This window comes from Sander lucioperca, chromosome 10, assembly GCF_008315115.2.
Source record: "Sander lucioperca isolate FBNREF2018 chromosome 10, SLUC_FBN_1.2, whole genome shotgun sequence".
NCBI classification, from domain to species: domain Eukaryota; kingdom Metazoa; phylum Chordata; class Actinopteri; order Perciformes; family Percidae; genus Sander; species Sander lucioperca.
In genome coordinates this window covers 332,954-358,462 of record NC_050182.1, presented here as the reverse complement: position 1 = coordinate 358,462, position 25,509 = coordinate 332,954, and the positions used below count along the sequence as shown (strand labels likewise).

The following is a 25,509-nucleotide window of genomic DNA, read 5'->3' as shown; positions in this document are numbered from 1 at the left end:
CTCAGCATCTCCACTCTCACAATGCGTGAATCCACTGGTCTGATACTCCACAGAGGCAGCATCCACTAAGCCACTTGTGGGAAGGACTTGAGTCACAGATCCTGCAAGAGGTGAGTCATTCTCTCACAAGTCATAATACATTTTACCACTTCTTTCCATTTTTAACATTCATTTTTGTCAAAAATGGTCTTTTTTAGAATAGCTGGTGCTACATTGGCTAGGCTTCAAGTGTGGGATTTCATAGTGGCATCATACTTGATTATTATTTTTTTCACTATGATATTTGAATGGAAACTTCATGTTAGTCTCTGGTATTAAATACAGAGTTTGCAGTGAACCTGTATTTTCCATGTCTTAAACTCGTAACCAACATTGTCCACACATAGTTCACATGAGGTATACATTTATTTTAATAGCTTTTGTCTATAATGGACTCAAAGCTGTGCTGCATGTGAACAGCTGCTAGACATTTTATCTCAATACATCATCCTCCAAGCTACTTAGTTAACAGTCCTGATGTCTGTTGAAAAATTAGGTCACTGTGGCAATATGCATTTATTATACTGGCTGTAGCTATGATTTGCTGTGCTGTAGCTATGATTTCAACAGCGCAGATAGAGCCTCAATCAGAAAGAGCCACCCTTTGAGCTGCTTTGCTACATCCTATGGAAACAGATAGGTCCAGATGCTGCACAGTCGTATCACACTGTGTGGCACAAAAACAGCACTTTATAGATGGCGCCCCCATTGTGCAGGAAATGCTTTTCTTGTTGTCACTGTAATAATTGTCTGGAGAAAATATCATTTTCTCACAAGGATTAGTCACCACACTGGCAAAGCAGCAGCAATGAGCATCACTTAGTGCGAGACAAGGAGCTGGTTCCTGATAAACACATCTCATGCTGGGGGAACAAAAACTCGCCTTATATCAGTTCTATTATTTGGTGTGCAGTATATGCTTCTTTCTGACATCTGCTGAGGGTGAGGTGTGTGGCAAGTGACTTTGTTAAAGCTCATGTAAATAGTGACTCATAAGACTCAGCTGGCTTTAACAGAGCATAATTGGAAAACAGCTGCACAATATGTAGCACACAGAACAGGATCGGTTCTCAATGTGTGTCCATAGCACCCTTAATTTGTCAGGTAATTAATTCAAGCATTATAATGCCAGACACACACACAGGGATTAGCCAGACATTACCATCTGGTAACCAACAGTTTCACAATTGGTTTTCAAGAAACCACATTATGCACTCCTAGTCCTTAGTGGATCTATGTTTGTTTTATATTTTTGTGGAGATTTGGACACTATATCTATAATATTTACTGCTAGATTTACTACTTGTAGGGCCCCAGCATCGACCAACAGTCAGAAAAGACCCTACTGAAATTGCTCAATTTCTTCTTATTATTATTATTATTATTAGGGCCCAAGCACCGACCAATGGCCAAGAAATATGAGCCCAATTGGCCAGATGCTGTAATTAAGGCTTAAAAACCACACACCATAAGCCCGATTGACCTGAAATTTGACACACAAGTCTAGCTCAATCTCCTCCTCACCTCCTGGGCGCTGCTGAGGTGCCCTTGACCAAGGCACTGAACCCCCAACTGCTCGGGGTGCCTTTCTTGAGCAGCCCCTATCACTCCTAATGCATGTATAGGTCCTGTTTGTGCAAGTGTGTGTATTTCGGGTCTGTGTGTAATGTGTAATATAAACAGAGTGTAAAAATTTAATTTCCCCCTTGGGGCTTAATAAAGTATGCCTTCTTCTTCTTTTTCTTCTTCAATCTGCTTTACAAAAAAGCCTCTTTGACTATACTAAAGTCTGCCATTTTTTATTTTTTTAAACACAATTTTAACATCTCCTCCTAAACCATAGCTGTGTCCCAATTCAGGGGCTGCAGCCTTCGCAGGCTGCATTCGTAGACCGATTGCCTCACACCACTGCGACCAAGGCTGTCCCTTTTCATTTAATTTCGAAGGCTCCTTCAAATGCGGTCCACAAATGCGGCCTCCTTTTACAGAATTCGGAGGATCCAACTGGTGTATTCTTCGCAGCCTCAGGATTCCCAGCATTCATTGTGGCATTCAGCAGAAAGGCAGCTGACAAATGGCTATCAACTGTAAGTTAATTTTCCCCCCACAATTTTCGTTTTATTTCATCATTAAATTCACATCTGAGAATGTATTATGCAAGAAAATAATTGTGTAGATGTTGAATATAGGCAGTGTTATGAAAATTGATGGCGAACAAAAAATTTGTCCCAAATTTGCTTTGGAGTTGAGGATAAATTACCTGCTAGCTCTGTGGGGGTAGAAATTATTGTATGTTATGTATTTGAATTAGATTTATATTCCAGTTTACGAGTATTGTTTGTATAACGGTTAACGTTATTTGCTTTTCCTTACCGTTACAAAAATACATATTTTAGAGTTTCTGTATGGTAGATAAATAAACAGTTGTAACGTTACATAAAGTAATAACATTTAGAGACAACAGCTTATAAATGTTAATGTATTTATCAGGTTGTATCTAATCTTAGTAATGTTAACGGTTAAAAATAAACTTTGATTACGTGAACTGTATTATTTTGCTAAGCTGCTTGCTTTAGTGGTGCGAAAACAAAACTGAATTTGTTGTTTTGTTTTAGGGAGCAAGGAGCATACTGCTCAGTTTATAAAAATGAGGTCAGATAATGACCATTTATTCACCGGGGCCAAACACTCCGCAAGTGTTGCTTGGAGGTAAGGCAACAGTAACCCATTTGTAAAATCTTATTTTGATCATCTTGCCCTTAAATGTCCAGTGTGTAACATGTTTAGTTGTTCATTATCAAAATCTGTGTTGCCCGTTTACAAACTTGTCCGTTTTCGTGAATATTTACCTCCACCATGAAGTCCAAGTATTCCTTTTGGCTTGAAATTTTACATTTGCATTTGCATAAACTGGGGTAGACGCTCCATATTCATGCGCCATCTTGAAATATGTTAGCTGCTAAGGGACATACAGGACATACTGCTCCACCTTTCACGTTTTCACCGTCACATGATAAACTCACAGGTGCTGCTAATGCTGCTAATGGGTATCGTGGCTTCCCGGCCCCGGCAAGTTTGAAGAAGGAAACATGGAGGACCATACGTATTCAAAATCCAAATTTCAGGAACAGGAGTCTTCTTCTTCGTCCAGAAAAAGAAAAAGGATATTGAAAAGAGCAAGAGACCAGCTTTTTGAAGCGTGAAGGCTACCGTAGCTGTAATACGTACTTTGAACTGCATGGTGTGAGAGAGTTGATTGCATTATATGATTTCAATGCAATGGGAGAAATTCCTTCACATTGGACCTTTAAGGTTACAGTTAAATTAGCTCTCACCCTATACAAAGCCCACAATAATAAGACAACCAGTAGATGGGGCAATATACCATTTTCCCTTTGCATTCATGTGTGATAAATGATTTTCTTGTCTTGATTTTTCTCTCTGTGATTAGGACAATTCTGGAGAAAACGGGCCTGCAGGGAAAGGTGACCCCTCCTGCAAGCCAAATTTTTTTTATATTTGTTTACTGCCATGATTGATTTTCTTCTGTCTTAGGATTGCAAGTATCCAGGGACAGGAGAGGGTGTGAGCGGGAAACCCTCTGCTGCAACCTGGCCATGGTTTGTCCTCATGGATGAGGTGTTGGGACAGAGGCCCTCAATTAACAGACCAGGGCCAGGTGCAGCAGTGGGTGATTAGGAGGAGGAGGAGGATCAGGAATAGCCAGAAAGCCAGCCATGTTCAGGAAAGAAAAAGAGAAAGAGAGAGAAAGAAGATGAGCTGATCAGATTGATGAGGACATTAAATTTCAGAGGGAGGCCGAGGAGAGAAGATAAAGGGAGAGCACAGAGAGGATGGACAGACTATTTTCATTACTAGAAAAATGTATTGATAAATAAAATAATAAATACGTTGAAATAAAATTGACATGTTTATTCTATTTAATTAGGGTCAGATCGCCGACAGCGGTGAAGGCCCTATTTGAACTGAAGGAATTATTATTATTAGGGCCCGAGCACCGACAGCGGCGAAGGCCCTATTGGAACTGAAGGAATTATTAGGGCCCGAGCGCCGACAGCGGTGAATTCCAAATTAGTGCGATTTTGGCCATTTCCACGTGTCGTACTTTAACGAGCTCCTCTTAGAGATTTTATCCGATCAACTTCAAATTTGGTCTGTGCCATCTTAAGACCTTAAAGATGAAAAGTTATTAAAAGAAAAAGTTTTCGTCACAGGGCATGGCTGTGGCGGGGGTGGCCATTTTGTGCGTTTCGCCATCGAAACAGGAAGTGGGTGTAACTTGAGTGTACATTGTCCGATTGGCTCTAAACATTTCATGATTCATTAGAGTCTAAGTCTGAGGACATTTACAGGACACAATTGACTCAAAGTCATAGCGCCCCCTAATGGCAACAGGAAGTAGGCCTAAAAGTCAAGGTGCTATACTTTAACGAACTCCTCCTAGAGATTTCATCCGGCGGACTTCTAATTTGCTCTGTACCATCTCAACACCTTAAAGATGAAAAGTTATTAAAAGAAAAACTTTTCGTCAAACAGTGTGGGCGTGGCGTGGCGGCCATTTTGAGTGTTTAGCGATGAACAAAGAAATTGTTGTAACTTGAGTGTACGTTGTCGTATCTGCCCGAAATTTCTCACGATTGACAAGGGTCCAGGTCTGAGGACAGCTACAGGCCAATATTTACATATGGTCATAGCGCAGCGTGGGGCTGGCAACAGGAAATGCGCCTTATATGACAAACATCATCCGATTTACATAAAACTTATAACGTGTGGTCGACATGTGATACTGAGCCGCCCCCTATACTTTAACTATGCCCACTTACTCAGGCCACGCCCCCTTTCATAACATTTTAACCGTTTAAGGTAGAGTCTTGTGTGAGGTGTCATTGAACTCAGCAGAGAGTTCCTTCTTCATTGGTGATGGTTTGGCCTGCCCCCTATGCTTAAGCCACGCCCCCTTTCATAACATTTCAACCGTTTAAGGTAGACCCTTGTGTGAGGTATCATTGAACTCAGCAGATAATTCCTTCTTCATTGGTGATGGTTTGCCCTGCCCCCTATGTTTAAGCCATGCCCCCTTTCATAAATGCTGACCCATCTAAGGTAGAGTCTTGTGTGAGGTATCATTGAACTCAGAAGAGTGTTCCTTTGTAATTGGTGATGGTTTAACCCGCCCCCTATAATTTAGCCATGCCCCTTTTCACAGCTAATGAACTGTATGACGTAGAGTCTTGTGTGAGGTATCGTTGAACTCAGCAGGAAGTTCCCTTTTCATTGGTGACGATTTGCAGTGTCTGAGTGCCACGCAAATGCACGGTCGCAAGGAGCGCCAATAACCCTGACACGCGCAGAGGCGCGAGGGCCCGTCCATCGCTGCTTGCAGCTTTAATTCTATTTGTTTTTACACAATGGTCTCAGTTTCACGTGTTTTATCTGCCATCTGCGTCACCGTTTCTCATTTCACCCGTATCTATGCGTACGCCTGGGTCAGAGTGTTCATGGAGGACCGCACATTTTCCCATCAAATTTGCTTTTTATTAATCCCAATTCTTGCGAAGAGAGCTGCGTATGTCTTTTGTGTGAACGCCACGTTTACAAATGAGGCCCCTGATATCGCAACTTGCTCAGTATACTGCATCAACATTTTAGTTAAGATGACAATAAAAATCTAGAATCAACTGAGAGGCCATTTTGGATGGCAGACGTTATCACTGCATGCCCCAATAGTTATGAACCATGCTTTCTTACCCTTTCTCGCAGATGGAGTTTTTTCCATGTGGTCTAGTTTTGGCATAAAATTATTTAAAGGTCCCATGACATGGTGCTCTTTGGATGCTTTTAGACCTTAGTGGTTCCCTAATACTGTATCTGAAGTCTCTTTCCCGAAATTCAGCCTTGGTGCAGAATTACAGCCACTACGAGCCAGTCCCACAATGAGCTTTCCTTAGGATGTGCCATTTCTGTGTCTGTAGCTATTGAGGAGGAGAGAGGGGGGGCAAGGTGGAGGGTGGGGGTGTGGCCTTGACCAACTGCCACTTTGCTTGTTTGAAAGCCATGATGTCTCTCTCTCATGGGTGGGCCACATTCTCTGGGCAGGCAAAGCAGAGAAAAGGGAGGTAACCTTCCAGATCGGCCCATCTGAGTATTCATTTTCTCAAAGGCAGAGCAGGATACCCAGAGCTCGGTTTACACCTATCACCATTTCTAGCCACTGGGGGACCATAGGCAGGCTGGGGGAACGCATATTAATGTTAAAAAACCTCATAAAGTGAAATTTTCATGCCATAGGACCTTTAATGATTTATACATTTTTGCTTCCCTCCACCAGTTATCAACTACATTTTGTATCCCAAATAGCACTTTTTTTTCCAAGCCTACAGGTTCGTAGCTTTGTACAGAATACAAGCTCTAAATTTCCCTCTCCTCCTCTTCCATGGACACTTTTCTACTACAACTGAAGAAATCTCAGATGACTTATTGGAGGAAATTCTTTCCAGAGTTCACTCTGCTGCTGTGTGCCCAACATGGTCTAATTCAATGTAAAATTCTCCACCACATTCCACTGGACCAAAGTCAGACTCTCTTAAATTAAACCGGATGTTAACCCTGTCTGCGACAGGTGTCGACAAGCTCCTGCTTCACTTATTTATATGCTTTGGTCCTGCCCGTCTATTCACAAATATTGGTCCAATATTTTTTAAACATTATCTGCTACTCTTAGCTGCTGTTTGCTCCAGCAATATTAACAGCTCTTTTTGGGGTTCTGCCATCCACAGTGGCCCTGCCTAAGTATTGCAAACCCTTTTTTGACCACAGCGAACCTGCAGTTCCATAGTGCACCTCAATGAAGCTGACTGTCACCCTTTGATTACTTGGGAGCCAGTGGGAGCTGAGCTCCCATAGAGAGAGGATGAACTCCCATGAAAGCAGCAAAATCATATACCTGTGGGAGTCTCTAAAAATCATCAGCACCATTATTTAAATCACAAATAAAGCACTTTTCCCAAACACACGGAGCTCTGAAGCAGACCTGTTAGTGTCCTCTCTCGCTGTAAAAATAGAGATGAGCAGCGCGCCTTCCGTCCGTAGTCCGTGCAGCTTCAGGTTTATAATGGCTCTGCTGTCGACATGCTGCGGCAGATGTGTCACGTTTGTGCTACGTGTAATTCAGCCGTAGTTTTGGTTTTCCACCTCCGATGTAGAGCAGCATACAGCCACTTCCCTAAACTTTGTCTCATTCAGAGACCAGAGTCTCAAACGAGGCTCTGAGTCTGTCAGGAGGTCTGAGATCTACCGTATCAGCAGAGCAATCACATAATGCACAGCAGACTATGGTGCAGGTGGATTATTTTCTGAAATATAGTGACTTTATTCTTGTAATAGCCTATTATCACATCTGAAATATTACAGTCCAGGGCTTTATTAATCCATTAAAATGAATTCATGTATCATTGAGGTGAATAATTGTCATATGCATATTTAAGGAGGTTACTTCCTCAACAAAAGACGCAAAAAAGGAGGGAGGAGTAAATGATGCCTGTAGGCTACATGTATGCTGACTCAGATATAATTAGAAAAGTCGATCCAAAGGAGAATAAATAGCAATACAGAATGCCTGAGAGCCTTATTGTAATATATTCCATTATGATTTTATACTTGGATTGTAATCTATGTTTCTCTTTACATAAAGATATTTCCAGCATACATTGATTCAGAAAAAGGTAAATAGGTGCATAAAAATTCACCAGAATGCAGGCAATGAAATGTTTAATGCTCAAAATTTGATGCTCATGCTTTTTTTTTTAGCCTGTTGTTTTGGGAGGGGGAGGTCTGTGTTTGTATTGTATGTATGAGTACAAACTTTATGTATAAGTGCCTTGTGTGCAACCACTGTCATGCTGTTAACCCAAAGCCTTAATGCCAAGGTGCTGGTATATATAAAGAACATTAATCGTTAAGGGACTGTTCATTATTTATTTCAAGGGCCAGCAGAGGAGTTTTGGGATCTTTAGTCAAAATAGACCCAACCCTCCCTTTACCAGACATGGAAAAAAGGGTTGACCGTCACCAGCTTTTTATTTGTGCCTTCTGTACTGGTTTGCATTTGGCAAAGACATACAGATAGCCATTGTTTTTTTTTTAACAACCATGACATATGTGACTAAACCTCTGCATTCTCATCTTATGCATCACACTCCTCTGTTATGGTGTGGTGGCCATTTCAGTAGATTAACTCACTAACAGTGTGGTGCAAACACAATAAGCATGGAAACTATATGCACACTTCCTGCATTACTGCATTACTTCAAATACTAAGTTACTCATCTAGTAAACTAGTATTCACATGAAATAAAACAATAAAACATTGAGAACATTCAGCAAAGCACACTGGGTACACATTCAACACTGGTTGCTATGGACTCGTCACTAGGCTTCCTCAGTCATTGTATATTTTAGCATATAGGTAAAGCTGCCAAAGCTGAACATTATCCAAAATTCCATTTCTCAGACGAGCGTCAATTTGGGAGCTTGCATGCTACCACTCCTTCCTTCTCAAATGCCTTGAAAAGGCTGTCGTTTATATATATATAATATCACCGGGACCGAAAGGATATTTGAGTCGGGTATGGCTGCAGTCTGGAGACCTCCAGTCTCATGCCCTCCCGGCTTAGTGCAGTCCGCAAGCTTTGACTTTTCAAAAAAAAGCTTGCGTCTGATCCATTATGTTTTCGTACGGTGTTTTGGATGTTTTTGAACTAAACAGTACGGCAATCATGCTAATGAGTAAAATTATGTTTTCATCAGATGTCTTAGTTACAACACGATGGAGCTAGCAAAGCAGTTTTGTGTTTATATGTGCAAGCGAGATTTATTCAGTTTGGGAAATCCCATGATCTCTAAAGCTACAGTTCAAATTGTCTGGCTGACTAAATAGGGAGGGACCCATCTGCTAGCGATAGGGGCCGAGACTGAGAGGGCTACATGGAGCTACATGGATAAATATGCACCAAACAAGCCACTTTGAAATGTTGCTGTTCTCATGAATACAAAAGTTGGATGACCCTCCCCCCTAGACTAAAAAAAATTGGATGACCCTCCCCTCAACAAAGAATAAAAAGACATGACCCTCCCCTATTTTCCTCCGGTGGTCCATTCCATAAATACCGAACGGTCCCTAAACAGGAATTTAAAAGTTAATTGAAGTTAGTGTGGAGCTAAGGAAATATGGTCTGACCTTTACAAATATGAGTCTTACTTCTGTTTTCCTTTGCATCCTGCTTAAAAAATGGTATTCACAGTAGAGCAACAGTGATTTGGACCAGAGCCACAGCAGGGATGAATCTGTCTGATGAGTCCTCCTACCAAGCGGAGGCGCTGCTGGGTAACTTCACCAGGGCTAACTCCTACTTTCACCTGAACTACACCCTGCCCCTTCCAATGCAACCAGACAAGACCAGCACTTTCAAACCTGCAGCATGTGAGCAGGTCCACATTGCTGTAGAGGTATGCACAGTATGTGTGGTATTAAAGACCCAAATGCATTATTTTTAATTGTGCTCTAAACCAATTTGGAGGAGACGTCACAGTTATGTCACTGCAGTTGCACACGCATTGTGGTGGCAGAAAAACAGTGGAAACAATGACGGATCTACTGTTTTTCAGGGAGTTAGCTAGCTAGTTTGCTAATTCCACCATAATGATGGAAAAAAATGGCTAATTTTTAAAAATGAGCCTTTTTTTCCAATATATGCTGAAACAAAGATACTTGGTTTAATGGAAAACCGATAAAACCTGTTATAAAAAAAAGCCGAACAGCTTACTGGTGGCCGACCGGCAGTGGCATTGGTGGCTGCAGTGTTTGTGGCGACTACTCCTACACCTCTTTATTCAAACTCATATTAAACTCAGTAAAAGGTAGTCATTCTACTGTTCCTACAATCATAATCATAACTCTGGTTTCGTCGAAAAAAAATCCTCAATTCACAGAGTAGGATGTGAAAATTTGCCAGCTCCTTATGCTGTTCAAACCCTACTACTTCTTGTCTAAAGTTTGTCTGAAAAACCACAATTTTTTGAACGAACACAGCCATCAAGTTTTCAGTGGCCGTGGTTTAAAATAAAGTAGGTTGGAAAAATGATAGACACCACCGCGACTGTCACTATCTGCAACCAGTTAGGCTTCGCCCACAGAACATGTCATTGTTGTTTAAAAACACAAAAACGTTTTGTGCTCTACTGCACATTATGTTCTGCTAGATCAAATTAACTGTTCACTATTCACTAATAATCTACTTTATTTATTTATTATAATTCTACTGTAACTTTTACCGTAATACCATTTTTGGCATGAGAGTGACACATTGATTCAATTTTATAGTTTAATGTACTGATGAGGTAAAACACTCCAGTATTTCTTGGGAAGAAAAAAAAAAAATTGATACAATTTTGCATAGTTGTATTTTTTCTTCCTCGTTCCTATTTTGTTAACTATCCCGTCATTTGGGGAGTAGCAACACTTGGGTTGGGAGCTATACTTCACTCTATACGCCCTACTTTTCTGCTCATCTTTACTCTTCCATTCTTCTCTGTTCCACTGTATTTTATTATTCTCAGGTCTTTCTGATCCTGGGTATCATTTCCCTGATGGAGAACATCCTGGTCATCACAGCCATAGTCAAGAACAAGAACCTCCACTCACCTATGTATTTCTTCGTCTGCAGGTGAATGGTTCAACCATTATAAAACATACATAAACCATAAAATATGCAAGGGTTAATGCCTGACAAGGTGTCCACTGCGCAGAGATATTTATAGTCCGCTCAGCTCATTGAACTCTTGGCTCAGATAGCTACGAACCAGCAAGCAAATCAGTAAATATAATTTGACAGTATGTTTACCAACAAGACAAGCTAGCTATCCAGCCATGTCATTATCCCCAAATTAATATGACGTTTACAAACAACTAAAGTAGTGATCTGAACAGCGAATGGAATGACCACTGTGAAACAATCAAAGTAAGGTCAGAGGTGCAGTGTAACTTACTTCTTGCAGCTTACAGTATGTGTTAGTGCCATCCTGTGGTGTATACAGGACGTGGCACTGAAAGGCTACACTTAACAGATCCACATTTTCTTTTAATGTAGTGCATTCATTCAGAACAGTAAACAGTTAGTTTCACCATAACTCATGATATAAGTGTCCTATATCACTTTTTTTTACTTAGAATTGAGTATTCACCCAGACCATAGTATAAAATGTAATAATATAATAGACTTAAAACAATCTTAATAGAGGGAAATTTCCATGCTAGATTTACCAGCACTGCAGGATTAGCAAAGTCGTAGTTTATTAAACTACTAAACTTTAACTCAGTCAATTAATCAATCAAGCCCTCATACCTCAGGCTTAGGGCCTTCTCAACCCTGCTTGGAACCTCTAAAATGTATTAAAAAGCCTCTAACCAGAGGAGCTTCACAGCACCCCTATACTCACCCGATCAGCGAGTTTGGCTCTCCACCTGGGACATTCCCTTTACGATGGAGCCCCGTAAGATTGCTCCTAGATTCATTGGCCCATTCCCCATCTCCAAAGTCATAAACCCACGCCCTTTACGGATTCATCCCACCTTACACGTCTCCCGCATTTAACCGGTCAAGGATAGTACTCTGCAGTCCACCTCAAGAGCCCCAACTCCCACCTGCCTCATTGGTGGAAAGCTGACTTATACTGTCAAGTATAAAGTTGAGGTGTCGAGGGAGGGGCTCCTGTACCTGGTAGACTGCGAGGGTTAGGTCCTGAGGAGCACTCTTGGGTCCCAGCTCGTCGCATCCTGAACCTGGAGACTCATCTCTGCATTCCATTGGACCCACCATGACCAGCCTGGTTGTGTTGTTCTGCTGGGGTTTTTATTCCAACTTCCCCCTGTAGTTGTCTTCTCTTTGAACCCATTTCACCAATTCATATCACATTTCTGCATTTCCAACAGTGCTTTGAAATACATTTCAGTCGACTGCATTTTCTGCAGGAAATACATTTTCTAGTTTGTTGTTTTTCACTGTGACATGGATGTGTGATAATGCAGTGGGAGGGCTAGGACAGTTGCTCTGGGGGCTCCTGGATTCATGGGAAGAAAGCACATAAACAGAAACATACAGATTTGAGAACTATGCTTATGATCAAAGCTTAACCCAACTTGTCTGGTTGTTGCAGTCTGGCAGTAGCAGACATGCTGGTTAGTGTGTCCAACGCCTCGGAGACCATCATCATTTACCTCCTCAACAACAGACAGCTGGTGGTGGAGGATCACTTCATCCGGCAAATGGACAATGTATTTGACTCCATGATTTGCATCTCTGTTGTGGCGTCAATGTGTAGCCTGCTGGCCATCGCTGTGGACAGGTAATGATGGAGGGAGGTTTGTATGTATACAAGCATTTTTCACTGCATGAAAAGTGGGATTTTCGTCCCCGTAAACGCCCGTAAACACCCGTAAATCTCCCTAATTTTCGGCAGTTAACGACAATTTACAGGCTGTGAACGTCGCATTCATCTGTGCCACATATTGTCGGAAACGAACCATGACGTATGTGGAGAGCTCCCGCGGAGGTGCTAATGGCTCTAATAAGCATATGAATGCCAGGGAAACCAATATATATATATATATATATATATATATATATATATATATATCCTATATGTATATAGGGCTGTCAAACGATAAATTTTTTTTAATTGCAATTAATCGCTGGATTTCTATAGTTAATTGCGATTAATCGCATGTTTTATCACAATTAAAATTCTATTATTTTGCATTTCAGAACTGTTTTTAAGTACATATTAACAATGGAAAGCCATTCTTACCAGTGTATCTTGATTGGGAATCAAATGAATGCAAGGAAAGTGACTTTATGAACTTGACTTTAAGATTTGTATGTTTATTATTTATTTATCTACTGTAAACAAAAGAAAAATGTGACTAGATTCACACATTTTTCTTTTGTTTACAGTAGATAAATAAAAATTGATCGAATCAAATGAATTTGAATCTAGAGTCAATATAGTGTGCAGTAACTCCTAAATAATTTTGATTACTCACTGCCGTCCAGTGATCACCTTGCATCACTTTGCAGCAGTTCCAGTTGGGCTGCTTTCTCTGTGTCGTACAGGCTGTGTATGCGTGAAACTGCTGTCCCCCTTGACGGCAATGTATAAGACGGGTCAGAACATGCCAACCGTAGTACTTCTTTAAGACCCAAGGCTTCTACGATGCTGACAGGTCTGCAGTTAGTTGCCACCCATTTTGCAAGAGCGGTAGTAATTTTTTTGGATTTGGTTTCATCAACAGGTCGGCAAGTAGCACTCTTTCTTCTTGCTGGACTCCGAGCTGAACTCTTCACAGCTTCCACCTGCGATGCAAGATCTGGTTGTTTCTACCTGAAGCTCCTGCTTACTGTCTCGTGATTACAGGCAGCTGGAATACTCCCATACATTGGGAGCTTTTGCTCTAACTCTCGGATGACTCGTCTCCCTCCGCTATTTTTCAAATCAAAGCAGTGAAGACGGGGGTAGGGGCAGAGTGATAGAGAAAGACAAAGAGGAGGCAGATTAACCAGCAGGGCGCGAACAGCGCACAGACTGGTGTGGAGGTGAATTACAGTGAGTTTTAATGGAATACTGGGAAAGTTTAATAACAATAGAACAATTGAAGTCCAGATTATGAGGCCATTTCAGCAGAGCCAACAACTTCATATGCCACGGACATGTGACTATGGTGCTGAATTTGCCAGTATTTTAAGAAGACAAATGGTTGGGACTTTGTCATGCAGTGACAAAGCTGATATGCTTTATGTGAAGCACAGTGTTGTGGTGTCAGCAGAAAGACTTCTCTTAGAAAACTGTACAGTGGTGCCTCTGTCTCCGTTCCACCAGACAATCTTGGATGAGCAAGACCAAAGAAAGGTTAATGTAGTCATGCCACTATGCACAGTGGATGAGCTCTAGGAGACTGTGATGATGTTTGCATGGAATGCACATTTTACCTTTATGGCAAAGCCTGATTAAAACTAATTGTTTTGTGTATCTTTTTTACATAACATTGGCCATTGCTAACGAGATACACAGTGGGTGCCTGGGTAGCTCACCTGGTGGAGCAAGCACCCATGTGCAGAGGCTCAGTCCTCGACGCAGCAGCTCAGGGTTCGAGTCCGATCTGTGGCCATTTACTGCATGTCTTCCCCCCCGCTCTCTCCCCCCTTTCCTGTCTACAGCTGTCCTGTCTATTAAAGGCTAAAATGCCCCAAATTATCTTTAAAATTACATACACAGTAATTAATCTTGCATACTTTCATTAAAGAAAGATGTCACCTGGGGTAAAACTCCCCCTGCTGCCCTCCTGATTTGCATTTGTATAGCTCACAGCATTTTCATTTACATGTTAAAGCCTCCCCTAGAATTAGGTCATGGGGGGACAACTGCCAAGCAAGGCCCACGTCAATTTCCGACAATTCACGGCAGTTTTCGGTGTTGCCTGTAAATTGCCGTGTACAGTCGTAAACCTGAACTTCCATGACAATCTACAGTTTTTTACTGACGAAAATCCCACTTTTCATGCAGTGTTTATCTCTGTTCTAAATCCATGTATGACAAAAATACTCGAAAACTTGAAAAAGTCAGTGTGCATAATTACTTTGCTCTGTTTGTCCTAAAACAAGGCACAAGGTCTCTTTAGTTAGGCTAATACAAATGTTACATGAAAAATAAGTTACATGGGATTTTCTAACAATAGAGACAGTGTAATTAGCAAAACAGCAGCATGGATCTCTTTTAATTTTTAGTCAGTGCAATTTACTTTCCCAATCTCTCTCCAGGCTTGTAGTCAAGTCCACCTTTGTCGAGTCCAAGACCAGGGCTAGTTGAGACCGAGTCAAGACCGAGTCCAAAGAGGTTCAAGTCCAAGTCTAGACCGAGTCCAAAAAACTTTGAGTCCAAGTCAAGACCGAGTCCAAATGTCAATAGCGAGACAGAAAAAAAAGAATCCTCTTCAAGACCACTTACTGTTCATAATTTATGTGATGTGAGAGATAGTATATCTTTTATTAAGATGATAATTTTGCTTTATTATTTGTAATAATCAAAAGGCAAGTGCACTGGAGGAGCTTTGTCAAGTGTGAAAACCCTGCTGCATCAATTTTGACCATTCTTTTTTTCAAAATGTCTCTCATAAGTCCCCTAACTTGGTGGAACTGCAATACTAAAGATGCTTCTCGACTGCAGGAACTTTCCCCTGGAAGAAGATACCTTATGAGGAACTCAGAGGGAGCAGGTACCAGGGTCTAAATTAGTTTTCATTAGAATCATTCAATTAGAGTTAGGTGATATGATGTAATCGTGACGACAACAACGCCTTTGTGAACGTATTCATGTAAAATTTATGTTGATAAACTTAAAAATGTGGGCATATCAGCGATTTAAAAAAGTGGTTCGCTCTGCGTTTCGCTGGGAAATGTGGAGGACGTTTAATATGGCCGTGAATGGAGGGAGATGTGGAACTCTTGTCATTTGGAAGCTCGTCGAGCCAAAAGTATAAGGCATATCACAAAATTGAGCACATTGGCTGAAACTAGACAAAAATACCTACGATTTGATGTATAAATTGTGTATGACAAGTAGATATTGTGGGCGTGAGAGCAATTTATAGAGAGGGGACAAAGATATTTTTTTGAACGTTCTGTGCTCTGGTGATGACATCATCCACTCTAGGACATGCAATACACAATCACTAGAAACGCAGAAAAATCCTGAAATGATCACTAAACTTAAACAGCTTTTTTACAAAAACTGTAAAAGATATCAAACTGAAAAGATAGAGCCGGATAACTGAATATTTTGTGAACATTTTAAAGTTTGTTTGGCGTCTGTAGGTGAAAGTATGAAGGAGCTGAAAATTTTGGGAGCGGAAGAAGATTTTAAGGATTTGAAGCATGCTCTCATTGACTTCAATGTTAAAAAAAAGTCATAAAAAGCTTAATATTTTAAAAAGTATAAATAGTAGAAAAAAAGTTGAAGAAGTCCCATCATTAGCTGAAAGAGCTGAACATTTTAAAAGTTGAATGGTTTTAATAGCTGAACGTATGCAGAAGTTACAGAGAGCCAAAAAACGTACGGAAGAGGGAATAATAAAAAGAAAAAAAAAAAAAATAAACAAAATGGCCGACAGGAACAACAATAGTTGGAATGCTGCTGAACAGCATTCCCACTAACTAGAAAATGCATTTCCTGCGGAAAATGCGTGGGAATGCTGAATAGCTGAATTGCTAAAGCTAAACTGGTTGAATAGCTTAAATCAGTAAGAAGAAGTTAAAGTAGTGAGAATAGTTGAAAAAGTGGAAATCGGTCGAATGAGTATGAATTTCATCAACACCACTAATGTATAAAATAATTTATATGTTATATAATATTTTATCTGAAATTATGAATCAGTATTGAAAACTTACAAATGCTGTGAGAAACATTGATGAAAATGCAGAAATATGTAACAAATTGTTTGATCTAAACTGCTGAAAAACTTGGAAATTGGAAGCTGAACTGCACATGAGTTAAGAGCTGAAATACATTTTAGAAAAACTGGAAGCTAAACTGTAATACTGTCAAAAGTGGAAGTTTAAATGAATTGACTAAAAAGACTTATTATCAGCCATATCCATTGCATAGAACAAACAAGCAGAAAGAGGAAAAACAAAAGGAAGCACCTTCCAATTGCTATATATGTCAGTGGTAACACACCCTTGGAGGGATAATGGGTTAAGTGTTTACTTCAGGGACACATTGATTGATGTACCTTAGTGGGATTTGAACCCGGCTCTACCACACCACAGGCATGTGTCATATCCACTACATCACCAAGCATGGCTGGCAGATGGTCCTTCAGCTCTATATGTGTGTCTGTGTGTATGTATGTGTGTGTGTGTGTGTGTGTGTGTGTGTGTGTGTGTGTGTGTGTGTGTGTGTGTGTGTGTGTGTGTGTGTGTTTGTGTGTGTATGTGTGAAAATTGTCAGAGTTGGAAGCTAAACGGGATACTGATCGGGGGGGGGGTCAGGACCCCCCTATCTAAGGGTTGTCCCCCCGTAGAAATATCATTAAAAACAATGCTGTGTATTGTAAATAACATAATGACGTATTCTTAAAATATCTGTCTAAGTACTAAAACAATACAAACCCCAAAAATGATTTTTAAGTTTAGAAACATTTTGAGTCCCCCCTCCCTTGCCTCACAGTGGTTTGGTCCACTGCCTGCTGTACGTCAGGACTCGCATCGGGTAGTGACAGGAATGTAGCTAGTAAGTAGGCGGTTCAAGGCTATTTTTTTCACATTAAACATCGGATGAAGTTTTTCTTTTCTCAAATATAAATGATGCTAACTAATTAATAAATTAGTCATGACAAAAAAGTTCGCTATGTTAGTGTAATATAATGTAATGTTACCTAGCTTGTTGGATATAAATGCAGCCACTACAACAGGCTGCAAAGACGTTTGTCCCTGTATTTAAAACATCCCACTATCTTACACATGACTGTATGCACTTAACATTTAAACAACATAGACTAGCTCAACTTAACCAAATTGCCTCACCAACACTAACTATGGATGTCATTAAGGAAAACCACAAACAGGGTCCTGGTTTATACTCCACGTCAACGAGCCCCCACCCTTGTTACGACGCGGTCTCACAGGCCCGCAACAAAACAGGGAGATGCACAGACCGTAACAATATAAGTGGACATTGTATTAACTGAATGATGCACAAGAGAACGATGAGGGTGATTGTCATGTATCATGAATAAATGAAATTTGTATGGATTTAATGGAGAATGCGGGTTGCATTTGTCAGTATTACAAAAGGGAAACTCAAAACAGAGAGAAACATGTGGTGTGTGTCAAGTCGGTGAGAAATCGGTGCCAAAGTGGCGAGAGGGCCGGTCTCGGGCATTCGGGTTAACGTAGTCTGGGAGGATCGCCAGTGAGGCACAGTCCTCTCTTATGCCTCCTCCGCTCCACCCGGGTGCAGGTAAAACAAGACAAACCACAGTACCATGTACGCCAGGCCCCAGGGCCGTCACACCACCAAACATGCATTTTTATGCATTTATTTTTAAAAGATTTTTGTGTATCTATGTGTGTGTTAGGCAGTAGTTATTAATAGGTGTGAGAATAGGTTTCAATTTTTTCCTCCCCTTCGCACCCAGGACGTTTTTCGTCTTATTCGGGGTGCTGCAAGAAGCTTGCGCCTAAGGTGAGGATTAAGTGAGGGTGTGGGTGGCGCAGACCTCACTCCCCCCATCTTCACGCCTACCACATGGACTCCACCTGTGGCCTGTCCCCAGGTGCAGGTTTGCTGTTGGTTTGCTCCCCTAGCCATGTAACTCCCGAGGTAACCACACGTGGTGCTGTGGGGTGCCTTCTTCCTCCTGTCCCAGCCGTTGTGGTGGTTTCACACGCAACTCTTCCGCCGGCGCTGCCTTTGGGTGGTCTGCACTAGATAAAGCTGGGTGCTAATTTCCCCATAACCGTGGGACAGTTGGTGTGACGCTAGGGGCTGTTTCCACTCGACCGATGAGGCCCTGCCTGCCACGTCTCTGGGCCCACTGCTGGCTCCGAATCCTTTAGCCACTTAAGCCTGTAACCAACAAGGGATCCCGGTTACATTGGTGTTCCACGGGGAGGCATGTACGAGATCGTGTGGCAGTGGAGAGGCCGGATGTACGGGGGAGGCGTGAGAGCGCTAATACCCACTCGTCTCCACTTTTCCCCCGCCCTTAAAACAAAAGGCTAGTCCGGTGGCAGTAGCTGAAGCAGAGAGTGGCAAGGCAGAAGCAGGCATTCACTAACGACATCACTGCGTACTGCAACACTCTTGCACTGACGGCATCACGCCCTTCATGCAAGGACGCCGACACACACACACACACAGCACACACACACACACCACACACACGACAGAGAGAGACTACACACACACTAGGACACCACCCCAAACCCAGGACGACATACAGACCCACCACACCGACATACACAATACCCACACACACCACCCACAACCGACAGACAGAACCTGAGCAGAACCACACACACAGACAGACAGACCCCCACACACACACGTACAGACGGAGACCCACCCACACACAGAGAAACCACCACAACAGCACCCAACACTCATACAGACCACACACAACAAGCACACACCACTACACGACAGACATGAGCATACATACCCCAAGACAGACAGACCCACTCACACCCATAACAGACAGAACAAACCCACACACAGCCAGACAGACATACCCACGGCCCCACCAGACCCACACACAGACCGACCCACCCTCAACGACCGCCACACCACACAGACAGACAGACCCACCCACACACGAGACCAGCACCAATACATGACCCACACGCATACAGATCAGACAGACAGACCCACACACAGCCTGCAGGAACCGACCCCACACATACAGACAGACCCGAAGACAGACATAGCCACACACACAGACAGACATACAGACCCAGACCCACACACAGACAGACCCACGACGCATAGACAGACGAGACCAGGACAGACCCACAATACACATACAGACCCACACACAGACGTGGGTACAGGACCCACAGACCCACACACAGACACTGACATACCAGACGCCCCCACACACAGACAACAGACATACGCCACACAGACAGACAAGACAGACATACAACCCACACAGCAGACATAACAGACAGACCCACACAGAAACAGACAGAGCAGACTAGACGCTGATGGGCAATTACAATCTGAAGTACCAATTCCTCCCAATCCAGAATCGCTTTTGTACCACTTCTTCTTCGTTGGCATTGGTCAATCTTGCTCTGACGATCTACCACTGGGACCTCATGGTGCTCTCCTGTCCTCGCGTCCCGTCCTGCTCGTTTTCCTTGTTGCGTGGTCATCTTCAGGCGTTCTGTTCCTGTAGGAGTGGATGCCTTGTCCTCTCTTCCACGGGTTGAATTACGCTGCAGCTGCCTGCTGGAGGAGCCTGTCTTCAGAGCAGCATGAGGGTTCTTGTTGCTGTTTGTCCTGCATCTCCCAGCTGGCTCTAGGTTAAGCCTGGGAGGTCTTTCAGTATCTTCTTTTGCCTCTCGTGCCTGTTTTTAGAGCTCCCTCCATCTTGCTCAAATTTTAATCCGTCACTGTTTTTTTTTTTTTTGAGCTTGGCCCTCTCCTCTCTATATAGGGCTGCTCCACATCCCGTTGGTGGTCTTACCGAAACCGCAAGCATGCGGTCCTCTCTTTACCAACTCCAATCTTCCGGCGTGAGATCTCCCATTGTGTTTCCTGGTCTCCTTCTCTCCCTTCGCTCTTCTCCAATTTGACCTTCAGGTCTTTCAGTAATGAAGTCGCTGCACTCGAGATCTTTGTTTTGGTGGGGTTTTCGTCAGATCTGTTGCTGATTTTTCCCGAGGCGTGTGTTTTAGATACTCTGGTTTCTCTGGGTGGGTAGAAGACACTTCCGCCAGAGCCTCATCCGCTGTGGGCTCTATGGGAAACCCTGGGATCTTTCAGTATCTCCTTTGCCTCCTCTGCCTGTGTTTCGTCGACCCCTGCCTCCATCTGCTCATTGTTACCTTCAGCTCTTGAGCTTGATTCCTCTCAATCTCTAGAGTAGCTCTCCACATCACATTGGGTGGCTTAACCTACCGGAGCATCTGCTCTCTTTCGCGACTCATCTTCTGATCTCCACATTATTTTTAAGGCCTCCTTCTCTCCCTTCATCCTGGCTCCAATTCGCCCTTCTAGGGCTTCAGTATGAGTACTGCAGCTCAGATCTTTTGTTTTTCGAAGTCCGTTGCTGATTTTTTCCCGTGCTGGGTTTTCAGATACTCTGTTCCCATGGTGGGGGATGGGACACGTTTAGCCAGAGCCATCATCCAGCTTGTTGCCTCTCTGGTAAGCCTGGATCTTTCCACAGTATCTCCTTTGCCTCCTCTCTGTTTTCGAGAGCTTCCTCCCATCTTGCTCAATTTATCCTCAGCTCTTGAGCTTGAACCTTCCCTCAATCTCTCCGATTAGCTCTCCAACGCACGTTGGTGGTCTTACCTACCGCGATAACATCTGTCTCTCGTTTACTCAAGCTCCATTCTTCTTAGTCTCCCCTTATTTTTAAAAGGCCTCCTTCTCTCTCTTCATCTGCTCCCAATCGAGCCTTCAGGTCTTCCAGTAAGTTAAGTACGTCTGCAAGGTCGATGCTCTTTTGTGGGTTTTTCGCAGTCTTTTGCTTGTTCTTCACGCATGCAACTAGATAGAAATTAATTTGCGGTGGTCAATCTCTCTGATGAATTTCGCATGTTGTTCCAACTTGGCTGTATGCTGCTGACCATGTCTTTTCTCTCGTTGCGATGGTGGCACACTTGGCGTGTCCCAGTCAAACTGACTCTCTGATACAAACTGCTGTCTAGTGAATTTTGTGTCGAAACTAAATTGGGATCCCAGTATTCATAGTTTTCGTATATGACACAACAACACCATGTATTTCTATTTTTTTCCAATCCAATGGTTATTGATTCCTATTGCCATTCATCTTTGAGTTCTATTGTTGCTATCGTATACCAGTTTGGTTATGTTTGAATATACCGTATGAATGTTATGATTCTGAGGGATTCCGAACGATATTGCAAAGTTAAGAACGGCTTTAACGAAATATGAAATGAAACAATAATTGGATGGTCTTTTAACACCAGAGCAGTAACCACCCAATATGCGGCCGTTGGACGCCATTTTCTGGTTTTCTGTAGACTCCACTAGCCATGTTTGCTGCCAACTACCTAATATGTAAGATGTGCAGTTACCGACGCTGACCATATTTTGTGGTTTTGTTGCTTTTAATTCAATACTGTCCAATAGACTTTTCATGTTGGATTTTGGAAAAGCCTTTTAGCCCCGGCTTCATATTTATCTTGTCCATGTTAAAAAGTTGTCTAAAGGCATGAAATATTCAGCTAAATATCTCTTTCCCTCGGATGCTGCAACAGTGAGAATGTCCCCATTGTGGCAGACGGCTTCTACACGGGTCCCCACTTCACCTGTAGATCCGTGTATGCCGGCGGGGACTCGCTCCGTCAGTGGAAGGACAATGTCTCGAAACATGTTATGCACGAGGTGGCATGTTATCAGTTTTTAGGCTGATGTTCTCATTTCTATGCTGGTTGTATATGTTATCGGGTGTAGAGTATGTAATATGTACAACCTATGTAAATACATTATCTAATGATGGTAATTTACAGTTTCTTGTTTTCTTTTAGTTTGAAGTCGATAATTACTGATAAATAGCCACATTCTAAATTCTATAGAAAATGCATTTCCTGCGGAAAATGTGCGGGTAGGAAATGCTGTAAGCTGAATTGCTAAAGCTAACTGGTGAATGATTACATCATAGAAGAAGTTGAAGAGTGAGAAGAGTGAAAGATGAGAATCGTATGTAAAAACGTATGAATGCTTAAAAGTTAAAGCTTGATGCTCAACAACTGTTGCTTATCAAACGTTGAATAATGTACAAAAGAACTAGATCATTGTGAGGGTCGGAGGTAAATTTTTTGAACTTTATAATCACTCGACAATGCATATGGATATGAAACAAATCGTACGCAATCTTAAGACTCAATGCCCGACACTGGCTAAAAATCAAGGAAAATTGGTTAGAGTTGGAAGCTAACCTGCATTAACCAAGTGAAGAGCTAAAGTACATTGGTTATAAAAGCTTGAAGCTGAACTGTAATACTGTTCAAAATAAGTTGCAATGATTTACCTAAAACGAGCTGAAAGAGAATAAAACTTGTATTATTATCAGGACACTGCATGAGAACGAAGAAGCATCATCTAGCTGATTGAAATTGAAAGATATTAGTAAAGAATGGGGGCTGAACAAAATGCAGAGAGGACAGGAGGAGAGATGGAGATAAGAGAGGAGAGAAAGTAGGAGATCAAAATAAACCTGAATAGCTTAATTGTTAAAGCAAACTAGGTGATAGCTTAAATCCATGAAGACTAATTTGAAGTAGTGAGAATATTTAAAAAGTGAAATCGTTTTAATGTCCGTATGAATTTCATTAAAAAGTGAAAAGCTTATGCTAAACGAACTGTTTGTCTTCAAAATTTGATAATGAGCAAAAGAGAAGACGTAAACATTGTGAGGTCTGAGTATATGTTTTTAGACTGATAACACCCCCAATGCAGAAATATGAAACTAATAGTAAGAAAAATCTTAAGCTACAATGCCACTACCGTGCTAAAACATCAGGAAAATTGTTATAGTGGAAGCTAAACTACTGCATACCCAACGTGAAGAGCTACAATACATTGTATCGAAAGGCTTGAAGCTGAACTGTAATACTTTCAATAGATGAAGTTTAAATGACTTACCGAAAACGGCTGAAGCAGAAAGTACTTGATATTATTATCAACACTAGGCACTGCATAGAACGAATAAGCGCTCACTTCTAGCTTGATATGAGATGATGAATAGTATTATTTAAAAGACTGTGCTGAACAAAGGAAAGAGAGGACAGATAGAAGGAAGGAAGGAGAAATACAGGCGAAATGGAGGAAAGCCAAAATAAAACATGAATAAGCTTAATTGTTAAATGCTCACAACTGTTGAATAGCTTAAATCCATAAGACTAAGTTAGTAGTTATATATTAAAAAGTAAATGCCCGGTTGGCCAGGACACATTGACTGATGTACCCCAGTGGGATTTTTTGGTTTTTTTGAAACCAGGATCTCCCACTGTCAGAAGGCATGTGCCTATCCACTACACTATCATCTGTATCAATCATGTGATGTTCGCCTTTCACTTATACAGCCTGTCTTTGATCATGAATCACCCGCACCTGCAAATGAGTGTGGAGACGTGTGGAGAACCGTAGTCCCAGTTATGTAGCTGTCGTTGAACATTATGGGAGGGGACCTTAAATGGTTGGGGAGCTGAAGACACGTGTGACGATTTGAAATCATATCTCATTGACGGGTATTTTTTCGTGTTAAAAAGAAAAGTGTTAAAAGCTTAATATTTTAAAAATTATCCAATCGAGAAAAAAAGTTGAAGAAGTTTCGTCATTAGCTGAACGAGCTGCACATTTTTAAAGTGCATGGTTTTATCGCTCAACGGATGCAGAAGTACAGAGAGCCAAAAAACTACGTAAGAGGAAGAAAAAACCACAGAAACAAACAGACAGAGACAGACACTGGACAGTGATAAAACAAACAGAAGACCTGGACAGACAGAGAGAGGACAGTTCAGAAACAGTAAACAACAGAGCAGCCAGACATAAGAAACAAACACAGACAGAGGAGACCGAGACAGGATACCACAGAACATACATAGACAGACCGACAGGAGAACACACAGACTCCAGAACCTGGAGAACAGAGACAGAGAGAGACAGAGACAGACAGAGTAAAGAACAGAGAAGAGAGAGAGACGACAGACAGAGAGAGACCATAGACATACAGAGAGTACAGAGACAGAGACCATAGACAACAAAGAAGAGACAGAGAGATAACAGAGACAGGGAGAACAGACAGACAGAGACAGACAGAGAGACAGATACAGACAGGAACGAGAAGACAGATAACGACAGAGAGGAGACTAAGACCGGACAGACAGATAGGGAGACAGAGACATACAGATAGACGAGAGGAGCGAGACAGATAACAGCAATGAAGAGTTCAACACAGAGAGATACATAGACATGGAAAACAGACAGACAGAGACATGGAGAACAGTACAGACAGAGGCGAGACAGAGAGAGAGACAGATACAGACAGAGCCCAGACGAGAGAGACATAGATATGAGCGAGAAGAAACAAAACAGAGAGACAGAGCGATAGAGAGACAGAGACACAGCAGACAGAGACAGGGAGACCAGAGACAGTCGCCAGAAGTGGAACACAAAGATTTAGCCTAATGGTTTCATATTACTGCCTGTAGATTCAGATTCACTGTCTGTGAAGGGTTGTCTGGTAAACGTATGACCATGCAAACACCCTTTGAAGTCTGTTATGATATCTCTTTGATCTTTAATCAGGTTACCGACCGTGTCGACCTGCTTGAAACTGTCAGCGGTGCCCCACTGGAGCTATTCAAAGACACATAGACAAGCGCTCAAATAAAGCCGCCGACTGCTAAAAACTATAAGTTCTATCGGTGAAATGATGTAATCGTGACCACCACAAGGCCTTTGTGACGTACTCATGTAACAATTATGTGTGATAACTAAAAATGTTTGGGCATATCAGCGATTTAAAAAACGAGGTTCTCTCGTGCTTTCGCTGGGAAATGTGGAGGACTTTAACATGGCCCTGAATGTGAGGGAGATGTTAACTCTGTCGTTTGGAAGCTCATCGAGCCAAAAGTATAA

At 42.0% G+C, this 25,509-nt stretch overlaps 1 protein-coding gene and 1 long non-coding RNA gene across 3 annotated transcripts; both read left to right on the top strand.

Moving 5' to 3' along the window:
* On the top strand, window positions 1-12,493 carry LOC116038085 (melanocortin receptor 5-like). 2 transcript variants are annotated; one of them, XM_036005819.1, is made up of 4 exons: window positions 1-110; window positions 9,363-9,564; window positions 10,675-10,781; window positions 12,271-12,493. In XM_036005819.1, the coding sequence occupies exons 2-4, from the start codon at window positions 9,397-9,399 to the stop codon at window positions 12,461-12,463; spliced, it is 468 nt and encodes a 155-aa protein (XP_035861712.1). In that variant the 5' UTR covers window positions 1-110; window positions 9,363-9,396; the 3' UTR covers window positions 12,464-12,493. The 2 variants fall into 2 exon arrangements, with proteins under 2 accessions (XP_035861712.1, XP_031138142.1); XM_031282282.2 differs by having other exon boundaries at window positions 9,360-9,564.
* LOC116038086 lies at window positions 1,910-23,662 on the top strand. Its single transcript, XR_004898438.1, has 3 exons — window positions 1,910-2,048; window positions 15,139-15,143; window positions 23,653-23,662. It is a non-coding gene; the product is annotated as an uncharacterized LOC116038086 (long non-coding RNA).
* Window positions 23,663-25,509: the final 1,847 nt, after the last annotated feature.